Source organism: Podarcis cretensis, assembly GCF_951804945.1.
Source record: "Podarcis cretensis genome assembly, chromosome: 16".
In the NCBI taxonomy this organism is placed as follows: Eukaryota; Metazoa; Chordata; class Lepidosauria; order Squamata; family Lacertidae; genus Podarcis; species Podarcis cretensis.
The window spans coordinates 16,404,723-16,420,465 of record NC_137186.1 but is presented as its reverse complement, the minus strand read 5'-3'; the positions used below and the strand labels follow the sequence as shown (position 1 = coordinate 16,420,465).

General features: G+C 52.2%; 1 protein-coding gene across 26 annotated transcripts in view; it reads right to left on the bottom strand.

Annotated features, from left to right (window-relative positions):
• The window catches only part of NRXN2 (neurexin 2), a 292,189-nt gene that overhangs the window by 113,073 nt on the left and 163,373 nt on the right, over positions 1-15,743 (bottom strand). For 3 of the 26 annotated variants that reach the window (XM_079956324.1, XM_079956325.1, XM_079956326.1), the window contains exon 1: positions 14,048-14,282. The exons of the other annotated variants lie outside the window; for them this stretch is intronic. In XM_079956324.1, coding sequence (XP_079812450.1) covers positions 14,048-14,267 — 220 coding nt within the window. In that variant the 5' untranslated portion in view covers positions 14,268-14,282. Of the gene's footprint in view, positions 1-14,047; positions 14,283-15,743 lie in introns of those variants that run through there. 26 annotated transcript variants of the gene reach the window in all.

Sequence of the window (15,743 nt, the reverse complement as noted above, 5' to 3'; positions counted from 1 at the left end):
AGTTTGGCACCATTGTACAGTCTTGCCTGTACAGTGGTACCTCGGGTTAAGAACTTAATTTGTTCCGGAGGTCTGTTCTTAACTTGAAACTGTTCTTAACCTGAAGCACCACCGGAGCACAATTTCTGTTCTCATCCTGAAGCAAAGTTCTTAACCCAAGGTACTATTTCTGGGTTAGCGGAGTCTGTATCCTGAAGCATATGTAACCTGAGGTACCACTGTATAGATTTAGGATGGGGTTGGGGCAGATAAGACAGCTACCTTTCCCCTCTTCTGGGCAAGGCTTTCGTCTGAACCACAGCTCAGGCCCAGAGTTTGCTTTCAGTACAAAGGGTCAACCACAGAAGGCAAGCAAAGGTAAGAGTTCCTCTGAGCACTTCCAATAAGGCCCTCTCACACTGCCAAGTAGCCGCCATCAGCTATTGTGTATCACAGACTGGGCTGTATTTGAAATCCCCAGGTACCAGGCACTTTTCGCACTGGGCTATCAGCAACTTGAAACCAAGTGAAGATGCCTGGGCACCAGGATGACGCCTGACATCTCCACCATCTGGAGGTGCATACCTGGGGATCCCTGGATCTTGACTGTTTTCGCATACCAATACCACATCCTGTAAAATTCTGTTATATTTTATGTTCACAATCAAGAGTTAGTTTTAAGAACCAAAATATGTTTTCTGTGCAGTTGGAGCAGGAGCAGTGAACTACCCTGCTCACAGTTGTGAAGAATATTCTTACGTTATGAATGGTCTGCGTCACCATTAAGAAAAAGAGGTAGGGATTGGCCAGTATATATGTGGACTGTCCCTTGATCAAGCGACTTTTCTTCTTTAAGTTCTCAAAGTTCTTAATCTAGCTCAAGGTTGTAATCTGAACTAGAGTCACATGTTTAACTGATAATCAATCACAGTCGGCCCATCATTTTAAAAATAAGATTCTAGAGCTGTCTTGCCCCCAAAAGGCAACTAGACACATTCCGTTTTGGTTACTGCAACCTTGGTTTAAAGTGCCATTTAGCACTTAGCTTCTATATCTGAATTTCTATCACTGAGACTAGGAAATGGACTTCCAAGGTCCAATGCCTAGAGTCCCAGACCAGAGGTGGGGAACAGCCAGAGTGCCGGCTAAATCTGCCCTCCGCAGCCCCTCAAACTACCCCCACTCCAGCAATCTCTGCAGGCCACACCTCTCCTGCCTAGGCCACACCCCTTCTTTATACCAACTATTTTCTCCCCCATAAGACTCCGAGGTCTCTGCTGTGTGGGGCCTCTGGGAGATGACGGAGGGTTCAAGCAAGTGTATTTAAACAAAAGTAAGACCATCCATAAAAAGGGCCACTTCAGGCTGTGGCCCTGCCCACTTGGAATATGCCCCCCAACAGGCTTCTACATCCCTGTCCTATATTATTATTAATATTTATTATACTTTTAGAGTGCCCTTCAACCTAAATTCTCCAGGCAGCATACAGAGAATACCATAAAATGCATTCAGGGTTATGTTCACACACATTAGAACCAGCAGTTTGCCCTGACAGCAGCCCAGTGGTCAGCACTGTCTGAACCTCAAGTTTCCAAAGGCCTGTCTGAACAGGAAGGTCTTAGCCTGTTGGGGCCACTGCCTTTGCTAGAAAGCTGGCAGAATCTCTGCATGCTCAGAGGGACACTCCAACAGCCTGCTCTAGAGCAGAGCAATAGGACTCCCCTCGCTCTCAGATTCAGTGGCTCACCCACCATGCCCACCCAGCTGTCAGCCACCAGCATAGGCAAATACTAAGATGGCTCCATGTGGCTCAGAAACATCCATTTGGGCAGGCAAAGGATCTCCAGGGTCTCTGGGAGAAGGACAGCCAGTCCTGCTGCCTTTTGAGGAGAGATACTGATGATTCAAATTCTGCATGCAATCAATGGCCTTGCCTTCAATCCCTACGAAATTGGCTACAGTGATACCTTGGGTTACAGACGCTTCAGGTTACAGACTTCTCTTACCTCGGGTTAAGAACTTTGCTTCAGGATGAGAACAGAAATCATGTGGTGGCGGTGGCGCGACAGCAGCGGGAGGCCCCATTAGCTAAAGTGGTACCTCAGGTTAAGAACAGTTTCAGGTTAAGAACGGACCCCCAGAACGAATTAAGTTCTTAAGTTCTTAAGGTACCTGTATTCACCTTATAAATAGTTGCCCTCCCTCAACTTGAGACAAACTGCTTCCTTGCCCCAGCTGGGCAATTGGGGATAGTTCTAGGCTGAAAGTCTCCGGAGATGGGATTCCCAGGTGTGTAGGGGAGGAGATGAAGCCGGCGGCCTCCACAGTTGCACCTGTGAAACTGTGAAGCCAAGCAGGTGACCCAACTGTGCACAAGAGGTGGGGGCTGCACCGAACACAAAGCGAGAAGAAGGGGGAAGGAGAAGCCATGAGATGGGGAGGAGGGGGATTCTGGTGGTGTGTGCTGCAATGTATAGAAATTGCAGGGACTACTCAGAAACCACACCCTCTCATCTTTTTTTCTTCTTTAAAATATCTGCTATCGCTAATGTTAGTGTTCCATGACATTAGCCTTTCATTAATTTATTACCTATATTGCTGTCTGCCACCCTGCAATCTGCTTTGATGAAGGGCGATACAGAAATGTTTTTAAATCGATCAATCTAGAATGGTTTCCACTCAGCGTCAGTGTACGTTGGGAGTGGGACAGAAAGGGAGGGTGATCGAAGCCCCCCCCCCGCACCACAAGTTCTGGGAAACAGCTCTGTCAAAGGAGAGAGTGCATGTAAGTCTGTCAACACCGGCCCAATTTCTGGGAGGCGTCCAAAAATGGGAACCAAAAAGTCTCCAAAGGTCACTGCAAAGCAACTGCTCAAACAGGGAGTCTCCTGGCAAAGCACAATTCCAAATTCCTGCAACAAACTCACTCCTCCCTCCCCACAGGCCCCATGGCCAGCTGACCTACCACTTTCCGTTTTGCCAGATGCCTCATTGAAGGAAAGAAGGCCCTAGGGTCATTTGGGGATAGATGGGGCAGGTAAAGGAGACTTCCAGCAAAAATAGCAGCAGCAGAGGAAGAACAGCTGGATGAAGAGATCCCACCACCTTCCTCATTCAAGAGACCCCCTCCACATTCCCCCCCTTTCTGCTCCCCACAATCCACAAGTCCCTCCCCACCTGACTGCCAGTGGACAAGACCCTGACACTTTCGGTATTTTTATTGCAGTTTCTACTAAGACATTTCCTGCAAAGGTATTTCCATGAATATTCCCTGCACGATGCTTTGGAAGGAGCAGAATCCTGCAAAAGGCATGCTTTAACTAGCTGGAATAAATAAAGGTCTGGGACACATTGGTCCTTTTGTTGTGGTTTAATGCAAAACTGGAAACGAAATCTGTCACAGGTTGGATTCTGTGCTCAGGGTTCAGCTGCTCCGGCAGGCAAATGTGCGCAGACACACACACACACACAAAACACCAACATCCACACCTGGGGAAGGAACCTCTCCCCCCCCCCCCCGCTTCTGTGACCATCTTCTGCAGGGAGGCTGCCTCTCCCTGCCTTGGAAGCCGGGGTGATGGATAGAGGCAGAAGGGGGGTGGGCAGGCACGGTAGTTAATGAGCCCCTGAGCTCCCATCTCTGCAGCTCTCCTGAATCTCAGCTGTTTCCACGGCAACGCAGACCTGAAGCCCTCCCTCTTCTCCTTCCCCAGCCAAGCCACTCAGAGACCCAATGGGAGGGAAGGAGAGAAGGGAGGAGAAGACTCTTAACTCCTCCAGCGCCATCCAGAGTTGGGGGTGGGGGGGGGAGAGAGAGAATTGTCCCAGGGGCACAAAAAGTCTTTCATTGACTGATCATGATGTGGGAGGAGAGCAGCCCCCCTGCCTCATTGCCCTCCCCCCACACCTCACCAAAACATTCAAACAAACAAACAATTATGCAAATAGAGCTGCTTGTCCCTCCACCTGGCACCCCAGAGGTGAGGCAGAATCAGTACCTCCCCAGAGAGAAAGGGCTTCTCCAAAATGCCAGGGTTAGGCAAGAGGCCCCACCCTTCCTGTTCACCTGCCGCCCACACCAGACCTTCAAGAAAAGCAAGAGTACCTCTGGGCACATGCAAATGCATTTTCTATCCTGCGCACCTGGATTTAAGAAGTAGGGATTCTAGGGCACAAAGCATGGACCCTTGAATCCTAATTCCTCTGTCTTTTAAAAAGAAATTGGCTACACTTACACAAGGGAAGCTCAAATTCTGGCCCCTGATGCCAGAGCACCATCACCTTCAAAGTAAAGGAGGCCAGGGTGTCTAAACATAGCCAGCCCACCACATCCAGAGTTTCCAGGTGAGACAAACTGGCTGCCATAGAAGCTTCAATGCAGAGAAGCCTCTCTTTAAGAAAGCAAATTAACCACTGTTTATTTCCCCACAGAAATCCCCTCTGTGGGTGGATCCCAGCACAAACAGAAACACACACACACAAATTTCTACTCCTGCAGGAATTCCTTCACCAGAGAAAACATGGCTGTCTCCAGCAAGTAAGCTCTTTACAATGAACCATATTTCCTCTGCAGAAAGCCAGGAACCGCTCCTGAATAAAGGCGTATTATGCATATTCCAGCCAGGCTGGTCACTTCTCGCCTCCACAAAGAAAAGAGGATTGCAACACTCCCTCCTTTCCTCCATGAGGCCAGCCTTGAATTCAAAAGTGCCAGGCGTAGGATATCCCTTGCACGGCACACAGCCCCCAACCCACTTTTCATTGTTTGGGGCTGCCCTCCCTCCCAAACTGAGTTGTGCACTTGGGGTTCCAAGTATGGGAGCAAAGTATTGGAGGCAGTGTTAGAAACTTAGATATATATAAGCTAGGCACCAAATGGCTCCTTAAACCAGGGTTGCAGTCGTTGAAACAGAATGCCTAGTTGCAATTTTGGGGCCAGATGGCTTGAAAGTCATATTTTTCAACATGAATTTTGCTCCCGAAATTCATTCTGATTGTACAGATTAAATAGAATTCTACAGATGTGTTGCAAATGTGTGAAAACAGTCAAGATCCAAGGATCCCCAAGCATGCACCTCCAGATGGTGGAGATGTGTGGCGCTATCCTGGCGCCCAGACACTTCACTTGGTCGCAAAATGCGCCTGGTGGAAACAATCCTGGGAGGTAATTTAGGCAGAGAGAGAAAGAGAAACTAGCCCAACCTCACTCACAGAGTGAGTGTCAAGGACTTCTTGAACCTGGCCTAACACTCCAGTGATAACATCTTAGCACTGGCTCTCTCACCTGGCTAGAGGGAGGGAGGGGCCTATCCACCCCTTCAGCCTCCTCCTAAATCATGCCAACCAACTGAGGCTGCTGCAACTTCCCCACCTGCCAAACCCAGGAGGGAATCAAGCGCTCCTGTACCACTCGGCTCAATAGCCAGTTGTGTTCTCTTAGCCTGACCTACTTGACAGGGTTTGTGTGACTTTATTTTTAAAGCAGGGCAGGGCAGAGACCCACCTGAAGCTCCCTGGAGAAAAGGCAGGATGCAAGTGTCATAAGTTAATGGAACAATGATGACTCTACCCCTGCCCCCCTGCTTTCTCGTTTTTTTTGTTTGTTTCTTTTGGTGGGGATTTGGGGGGGGGGGGCTCCAAGGGGACTCTCTGGTTCTTTGGCCACTGAGCATGCTCAGTCCTCATTCAGTTTTTTCCAGTTCTTCCCATCGCCATGAAAACCACACAGGCCGCCCGAAATGTTTTTCAGCACACCAGCAAATCTTACCCCGCAACACACCAAATGATCTTTTCCCATCTTGGCCGTGGGGTGTGTGTGCTAATTTGACCCCGTAAGGATTGGTTGGATAGGAATAAGATGGGGAGAGTGAAATGGGTGGTCAGGGTGACACCCCACCCACTCCACCCACGGCACCAACAAAAGCCATCTAGGGCTCAGGCGGCATCTTCAGCTGCAGAAGCCATCACACACTTGTAGGCAAGACCCTACGTAACCCCAAAGGGCCACCACAGCCTGACACTTTTTGTAACACTCACTGTCCATTGCTAGGCACTCCTTCTCCAGAAGTTCCCAAGGACGCTGGATGGGAACCATTCAGGAAGGCCTGAGCAGCTGGATTCTGGGAAAGAGGCGTAGCTCCGCAACAGCATTCATTCTCTGCACGCTAAAGCCCCAGGTTCAGTCCCTGCTGGCAGCATCTCCAGCTGGTCCTGAGAGCATCCCCTGCCTGAGACCATGGAGAGCTGCTGCTGCCAGTCAGTGTTGAACTGCAAGAGAGCTTCCCATCTTCCCAGAGGGTAGGAATGAGGAGCTGGGCTGGGAGCTTTGTCCAGGCTGTGCGTCGCTCAGTAGTGACTTTTCTGGTGGTGGCGGCAGGCAAGGGGCAGCAGCTTTAGCCCCAGACATTAACCCCTCCCTGCTTGGAGAACGGCTGCTGTGGGGAGCAGTAATTAATTAACAAAGCCATCTGTGTGCGAGACTCATAATTCCCGGGCCTGCCGTAACCCGGAGCAGGACACCCCATAAATAGTGGCAGCGTAATAAACGTGGGGCCCAAACAGGGGTTGCCTCGATTACCATATTAAACTGCAGGCGGGAGTAATAATTAATGGCTGGGTAATGCCATAAATTGAAGGAGGGAGGAACTAATGGAGGGATGAGAGTGAGGAACTCGTCAAACCCAGAGATGCTGTTTTTGAAGAGCCGGATCTCCCAGGCAGGAGGCTCACCCCTAAACTACCCCTCTCCTGACAAGCTGGATGTCCGCCTGACTTCCCAGGTGGGTCAAGATCAGAACTCTGAAGTGTGCACACACACTTCAAGCTTGCCCTTGTTGTCCTAGCATCTGCAACACACACACACACAGGCCTACAGATCCTGCCATTTCAGCACATACCTGCTCACTGCAGGGCGGATGGAGCTACAGGCAGCAAATGACAGATGGTTGGGCAGACCAGGGATGGGGGTGGGCCTTTCTCTGCAGGGGGGCTGGGAGGGGCAGAGAGTGCAACGGAATGGGTGGTTAACTTGTGGGGAGGGGAGGGGAGATGGGTGGGCAAAGGCAGTCGGGGAAGCAGAAGGTTGTTGTTAGAGTGGCCTAATTCCTTGTTCTCTCCCCCCCTCCAGTTTTTGGGGCATTTGGTGCCTCATGAATAATCAACAGCTCAGGATGAATCATCAGCTCGCAGGGCCACACTTGTGAGCACAGCAAGAAGAACATTGACTCTCTCCTGCTTCCCCCTCTCTATCACACACAGACAGCCACTTCCCACCACAAAAGCTGGCAGGAACTGGAAGGTCTCGGCACAATCTGCCCACTCCCCAAGCACGCGTTAAGCTGAGCAGCCAACTGGTATGAACCAGGAGCAGGGTGGAGCAGGAGAGGCCACCCCCAACCAAAAAAGATAGCCCACCAACATCTCCTTCCCTGTCTCTCTCAAATACACACACGCACACCCTGAATATCTGCAAAGGCTGGAAAACCCAGCTGGAAGGCTCAACCACAGTGACTCACCCTCCCTATGCCTCAGTTTCTCCCCTTCCCAAAATGCAAGTGTAGACAGCCTACCGGGTAGGGTTGCTGTGAGGGCGAAACTTACAGCTCCAGCTCTGACACAGTACCACAGAGGGGAACAGACAGCACCATGGACAGCGCCTGTCTGCAGTGCTGAGAACAGCTCCTCCAGCCTGTTGGGCTGCCTTGCTCAGGGTTCCCTGATCTGTCAGGACCTCTACTTAGCTGGAGGGGCTTTCCTGGCTCAAGACAGAGCTGCAGGCAAGGCCTCCAGCAAGGAAATGAGTCAGGAGTTGCTGTCCTCCCCTCTGTAGAAAACCTAGCAGGCACAAAGAGCAGGAAATGTGGGGTCTGGATGAAGAAGCCCCAGCTGGAAGAGGACCCAAAACCTACAGAGCAGCTGCCAAGATGTGCCACCCTGCCAGCCCATTCGTGTGTTTGTGGTTTTGCTTCCACATACTCTCCAAAGAACCCAAGAAAGAAAATACTTCTGGGAATTTTGCAGAATGTTTGGTGCATGTTATGATTTTTACCTTGCCCACCCCATAACACCCATTTTACAGATGGGGGAACTGAGGTTAAGAGCCTACACCCTGGCTGATTTCCATTCTGAGCCCACTCTATTGTTCTGCACTGAGAGTGAGTTGGTGGAATCTCAAAGCAGCCCATTAAAGAAACACAGAAAAGATGAAGTTCAAAAAAGAAAAGAAAAAATGCAGCAACAATATGCAGTGAAATTTTAGGCTGGCAAAAGCTTACGAACAGAAGCTGCCTTATACCAGGGTCAATCCATGAGTGTCTGTTTGCTCCTGTTTTGTAGATGCAGTTATCTGTACAGTGGACGCGCGGGTTGCGAACGTCTGTGCACGTGTGGGTAGCGATTCGGGGCTTCTGAGCAAAGCATGATTTTAGCGCTTCTGCGCATGCGAGATCGCCAAAACCTGGAAATAACCTATTCCAGTACTTCCAGGTTTCAGCAGTAACACAAAAAACGCAACCTGAAGCGGCTGTAACCCGAAGTATGACTGTATTTGTTCCCTTTTCTTTGAAACAAATTTTATTTCTAAAGCTCTGTACTGCCTACTCTGTTTGGCAGCAGCAGCTCTCCAGGCTTTCAGACACACAGTAGGTTTTCCTATCATCAGCTATCCAATTCTTCTAACAGAAGTTGCTCATGGAGATTAAACCCAGGGCTATCTGTGTGCAAAACCATTTCCTACCACTGAGTTAGGATCCCTCCCCAAAACCCAACTGAACAGGTGGCCAAGGGCCAAACTCAGACACTGAGTGCGTGCTTAACTCTCCCATTGAAAGGAAGCAGGCCCCAGGAAGGTTTGACTCTGGCTAGATCATGAACACAGGTACCTGATGGATTCCAAAGTTCATCCCAGCCCACTGTTGATAGGTGCTTGAGGAGGCAAGGCAAAAGAGAGACAGCAGAACTCAACCCTCTCTTGAAGTCATTGTTAGAAACTTAGGTATATAAGCTAAGTGCCAAATGGCACCCTAAACCTGGGTTATAGTAGCCACCTCTACATAGCTCCATCTTTATTTCAGACATCATGATATATCAATATTTCGCAATGTTTAGCTAGCGATATACAGTGGTACCTCCGGTTACGAACTTAATTCGTTATGGAGAGCCGTTCTTAACCTGAAACTGTTCTTAACCTGAAGCACCACTTTAGCTAATGGGGCCTCCTGTGGCTGCTGCTGTGCCACCACTGCACGATTTCTGTTCTCATCCTGAAGCAAAGTTCTTAACCCGAGGTACTATTTCTGGGTTCGTGGAGTCTGTAACCTGAAGCATCTGTAACCTGAAGCGTCTGTAACCCAAGGTACCACTGTATTGCAATATTGAAAACCAGTTATCACCCAGTCCTAGTCGCCACAATGGAATGTCTATTCACTAGATGACCCTAGAGTTCCTTCTGTGATCTCAAGTACACTTCTTGACTGTAGCTTACTCTTACAACAATTCACTTTTTCCAGTATGCAAGAAGGAGAAACACACATGGAGGGAAGGGAAATGGCTTTAACGAGAGACTAAGGCAGAAGCATTCAAACTGTGGTTGCCAACCTGGCACCCAGAAATTTCCACGTAGTCGCAACTGGACCACGTAAAGTAAAACATGCCTGGCTAGTTTTGACCACTGCTTGAAGTCCCTACTTGGCAGCCAGGCAGAATAATCAATGCAGGGCCCAAAGGTGCTACTACTAGAAACCCTGGTGGGGAAGCAGGCTCTGCTCTCCAGAACACCAAGCTCCAGGCCGCTGGAGCCTTTGCAGCAACTCTAAAGGAGCACCTTGCCTCAAGCCCAGAAGGCAGGGAGCCTGTACAAAGGCTGTTGGTGGGAACCTGCTCCAAGGGCCTCAGCTCCATCAGGATAAGTGACCCTGCCAAGGCTGGTGGCTAGGGTGAAACTGCCACAAGAACTCTCTCTGTAAAAATGTTTTAAAATGGTTCTGTGGGATTGGAACAGAGGCTTATCCAGCCCAGAATCCTGCGTCTGATGGTGGCCAGCCTGATGCCTCTGGAAGCTGAGCTGACCGACAGGGAAGAAAAACAAAGGCCTTCCTATGCCTGGCACCTGGGGTTCAGAGGGAGACTAGGCCCAAACAGGGTGTCTCACCTCTGTCTAAGCAGTCTCAAATGGATCTGCTCCCCCAGAAACTCATGTGGCCCTTCTAAAAGCTGCACCGGCCATCACAGGTTTTCCATTGGAGAAAACCCCTCAGTTACCTCCTAAACTTTCCCCTCCTTAAATCCACAAGTTAGACAGAAGTGCTAGTTCATGGGAAATATCTTAGACATGGGGAGCAATATACAGCATTGGACACGGGAAGGTGGCCTAATACTAGCCCCCCACAACTCTTAACTCCCATCCACTCTAATCAGTGTGGCCATCTTTGCTGAGGCTGATAGCTGTAGGCCAAGCTGACCTGGAGGGCGCCATGTTGGAGAAGGCTGAGATCTAACTAATAAAAATCTCCATCCTTTCAAAGAATTGAATGTAAGACCAAATAAAAGGGTCCCCAAGAGCCCCTCGCCCCCCTCAAGCCTGATTTCTAACACAGTAGGCTCAGATGTGCTGGGGCAATGAAGCCTCTTCCCATGAACTCATGTGCCTGGGCTCCTTGCTGCAGCCTACTTGGGCCAGTGTTGTGCTTTGCACACTTGACAAGAACACATCAGGGATTAATGCAAGACAAAGGTCAGAGGCAAAACTAATTTTTCTATGCCAGGGCTCAATCCTAGAAGGCACAAAGAAAAATGAATTATTCACTTTTTTTTGCAACAGGAACTCAAAGCGACTTAGACTATTTTAAGGCAAAAAGCAGAGAACCCCCACTAAAGACCCGTCCTCATGTTGCCACCCTATGGACCTCCCATGGAGGGGGCACAAGAATAAGGATCTCAGATGATGATCACAGGTCGGTTCATATGGGGAGAGGTGGTCCTTGAGGTGTTTGGGTCCTGAGGTGCATAAGGCTTTATAGATAAAGACCAGCACTTTGAATTGTGTATGGGAACTAAAACGTGCAAATTCTCCATTCAGTCATGAAGCTGACTTGGTGAACTTAGGCCAGTGATTCTCATAGGATTTGTTGTGAGGATAAAATGCCAAGGTATGGCAGGGCCACTGAAGGATGCCTTCAGTTTCTTGGAGACAGGAAATTGGCCGGATGCAGCAGGCTCCTCTGATGTACTTAAAGGGTAAAGCAATAATAATAATAAATTCACCAGCCAGCTCTTACATATCCAAAATGAAAAGGCACAGAATGTATTTCCAGGAAAATTTGAGCCCTGACCATTCACTTTTCAGAAGTTAAAAAAACTGAAATGGCACTGATAAGCTGGTGGTCTGCAAGATCTTTTGATCTATCCCACTGCCACCCGCCCTTCCCCTTCATGTCAACTTGGAAGAGAAGCCAACAGTCCACACCAACAAGACCTGGCAACTCTTGATTATACCTTGACCTAACATGAAAGCCAATCCGTAGCCCACCACCCACCCGCCCAGTCACATCCTGCAACATCAGTGGCACAAAACAGCTCTCAAGCAATGCACAACACAAACACACAGCAATCTGCTTTCCTGTACACACCCAACAAAATACAACACATGTCATATGCATCATGATAACCTGATGTACCCCAGACTTCGTACATTGTGCCCAACATCAACCACACACCATCACCCACAAAGCAAAATCCGGGGGGGGGGGGGATTCACATTAATGAAACTGCAATTTTGACTGGGATATTCCTAAGCAAGAGGCCACGTCGTGGCACAATTCCCAGTTATTGACAAGCAGGGCCACAAAATCTCAGCAGCCATGTGAGGTTTTTATTATTAAGTTCTGGCCTCCCCGCCCCCCCCCCCCCAAGAAAGCCATTCTTGGCAGGTTCTGCTATCAGTGACTCTAAAGCAGCAAATGTTCCCAGGAAGAGAACATCCCCATGTTTGGAACAGCTGCCTTTGACTTTTCTGTGCTTTTGGAGTTATTTGTAAAGGATTCCAAAATTCTGATGGGAGCCGAAATAATTTGGGAGGAGCGTGGGTGGCGGGGAGAATACAGAGGTATAAAATCCATAGGGGTAGCGGTCTTAAATCTGCTGCACAAAGAGCAACAGGGAGTTTTATGGCTCAATAAGGCAGGCTGTTGTTTTTGTCAAACTACCATCCAAGCATCATGAAATCAAGAGACAACCCCACTCCATCTCTTCAGCATGATAAATTTAGGGCAAACAGGTCTGCACCACATCCCCAGATTCCACCAGCACCAGGTCTAAAAGTTCAAGACTCGGGGCCAGTGGCTGGTGAGGAAGCCTCAAGAGTTGCAAATGTCGCTCGTGGAGCCACAAGGATCCTCAGTTTGGAAAGTTCACCCACATCACAGCCAGTCACTTCCTGCTGCCTGGAATTCCTTTGAAAGGCTGAGGGATGAGACATGGCTTACAGCATGTCAGAAAGTCTGGTCTCCGTTTCCCTGGACCCAGGATCACCTTTTACTATTTAGCCTTCTCACACTATTTAATGTGAACAGGAAGCCTCTTGTTCCCAGTGTTTGTGAACAATATGTGAATGCTTATAATACGTGAGCAAAGAACCACACCAAGATGTTTCACATACCTGCACAACACAACCAGCGGCAGAAATGCACTACAGACATGCCCTGCTAAGAACACACACAAAGGCCAGCACCTGAATGAGGCACACAAGTGGCAGGCGACACGCTTAACCTTCTGCTGTGAGCAGGCATGCCAAGTTGGACATGCAACGCCATCCCCCCAGCTGGCACAGGGATCACAGGACTGGATGCTTTATGCCAACGTACGTGGACAACGTCCTCTTTGTAGACCCTCACATGCCATTAGCATGCCAGGCACAAAGAACCCATCCTGGCAAGCCCCTCGGGTGTCCCACAAGCTGCCCAAGGGGGCATCTGGGTGCCCCCACAGGTGACTGAACCTCTCCCCTCCCATGCATACAGAGAGCACTTAAGGCCAAATACCCACAGAGGACCAACATCCAGTTCACCTGCCACCCCATTTGCCTCCCCACAGAAATTCAGCCCCAGGCTTCCTTTGCCACCCACAGAATCCACCCCTGCCCCTACAAGGAGGCCCTTGATGTTCACACCAGAGCTGAGGAGGGATGGGTTATAAACTGGAACCAACCCACAAAAGAGATTAAGAGAAGCTGACCCAGGTGAGTCAACACTAAAGGGGGGGGCACCTTCCCCCCCCCAATCGTGTCTTTGTGTATTTGTTGTGAGGGGAGCAACTAAGCACCAATCAGGTTGCTGTGGCGGCCTGGCTATTACATAATGCCAGGGAGGGAGGGGAGAGTTACCTACTTCAGCCCAGGTAGGGAGAGAGAGGAAGCCAAGCACAGCTACATCCTCTCCTTCAACATACACATTTTAAAATAGATATATAAATACATATATACCGTGCATATATATAGAGAGAGGGAGAAGTGAGGGAGTTCAAGATTGCTTGGAAACCTTACTCCAGACCTCAGATGCAAAAAGGGGATGGGGAAGAGTGCAAGCTGGACAAACAGCTCAAGTCAAAGGGAAAAGCACTCAGCACATGCCTCTGAACTACCTCTTCCTGCCAGCTGGCATCTGCCTGGACCGTCATATTTCACCTGCACTATCTAGGGCTGAGCTTTGAAGGAAGGTTCTGGGTTGTACCTGGATACAGATCAAGTCGGGCCACCAGGTGAGCAGAGTTGTGCACCCCCTCCCTCCCCCAGCAAGGAGGCCAGAAGGAAGTAGGCTAAGAAACCAAAGCCTTAGCCCAAGCCCCGGGAGAGAGGGCGAGGCGCTTGGCCACCATCGCGGCGAGGGAGTCACGGAACAAGCCTTTGGCCACTGACCGCCCGCCCCGTCTGGAAAGCAAACGGGCCCAGGATCGCGCGCGCGGAAAGGCCCCCGGGGGCGCCTCCCCGGGTGTCCATCGGCCGCCCCATTTCCCCTGCCTCAACATGGCTGCACCTAGGCTGCGAGCGAACCTCCCCCCGCTTCCCCCGGGGACTTACCGTGCCCGCCGCGGGTGAGGAAGGGCGTGCGGTTGATGGCGATGGGCACGGTGCCGTGCTTGTTGTGGAAGTGGTGCACGTGGTGCGTGGTGCTCAGGCTGGAGGAGACGCGCGCCGCCCCCGCGGGCCCGGCCACGGCCGCCAGCACCAGCAGCAGCAGCAGCAGCGCGGCGCCGGACGCCACCACGTCGGAGCCCCTTCGCGGCCCGGGGGGCGCCATCCGGCCCACCGCCGCCGCCGCCCCGACTAGGGCGCTCCGCTTAAATCCTCGGTGCGGCGGCGGCGGCAGCGGCGTCCATGCCACCCCGCCGACGGTCCCCGCCCGCCCCGACGACAGAGCGGGAGGCAGGGAGGGGTCGGGATCCGGGCGGGGGGCAAACAGCACAAGGAAATTCCGCGGGGCGTGTGGCGGTGGGGGGGGGGATGAACCCCCCAAGTCGGCGAAGGGAAACTCCGCGCTCCCACAACGGGGGCGAGGGCGGCTCCAGGCAGCTCCGGCTGTCGGCGGCGAGCAATTCCAGCGGGGAGACGAAGAAGGCCGGGCTGGGCTCCCTCGACGGGGCGGGACGCCCCCTCCTCCCCTGCTCACGGACGCCCCCCCGGCCCGGCAGCCATCAGGAGGTGCAGCGGCGGCATCCCGGCGGGGGCAGCGAAGGGCCGGGGGCCCCCCCGGGAGGAAAAGGAGGAGGGGGAGGAGGCGCCGCTGGCGGGAAAAGAGGCACCATCCAGGGCGGGGGAGGGGGCGAGAGATTTACCGGGGGGAGGGAAAGGAAAGAGGGTGGGGGGGGGAACAGGCAGGAGGGAAAGAGGGGCTACGGGTCGGGGGCGGGCATCGTGGCGCGGGGGGTGGAAAAGCGAGGAAAAATGAACCCGGGAAGGAGGGGGGGCGGCTAGGCAGGCGGCAGCGGCAAAACCCAGCAATCCGGGGCGGGAGGGCTGTAATCCTTGCGGGGGGGGGTCTCCGAGCGGCGCCTCAACCGAAGCGATGCGATCCGTCCCTTCCCTGGCTCCAAAAAACACCAAGCCCCCCAAGCCCCCGTTCCTCGGCTCCGCGGCGCGTCTCTGCTGCAGAGCGGAGGGAAGGCTGGGAGGGGGGAGGGAGGGAGGGAGGGAGGGGCGGAGGAAGCGCCCAATCGCCGGCCAGGGAGCCCCCGCCCCGAAAGGGAAACAAATGCGCGCGCGCGCCCCCCCTCCCTCCTCTCGGCGTGCATATTTCGGCACCGGCGCCCCCCCCCCCCCCAGATATAAAGGACGGGGGGGGGAGGAGGGAGAGAGAGAAAGGAAAAGATCGTCGGCTAGCTGCTCCCTCCCCCTGCAGGCAGGGGCGGCGGCGGCGCCCCCCCCCCCGCCAAACCCGCACAAAAACAGCAACACGAGTTCTTCCCTCCACCGCTCCCCACCCTGTCGGCGGCCACCTTTGGAGGCGCCCGACCTCCTCGCCCCAGCGAGTCGAAGCGCTCCGGCAAAGGATGGCGCGCAGGGCGCGCAGCGAGGGTGGATCGGAAGGTTCGCACCGGGAAGCGGCGGCAGTAGCGCTGTTAACCCCTTCCCTGTCGGTGGTCGGAAGAGGCGACCCTTCCGCGAATAATTTAGCCCAGATGGTCCTTTAAATGGTATAAGAGGGTGGAAAAGCTAGGCTGAGCCACGCACGCGAGACCCCAGCCCAGAGCTGTCCCCACACACTCTGTGCGGTGGG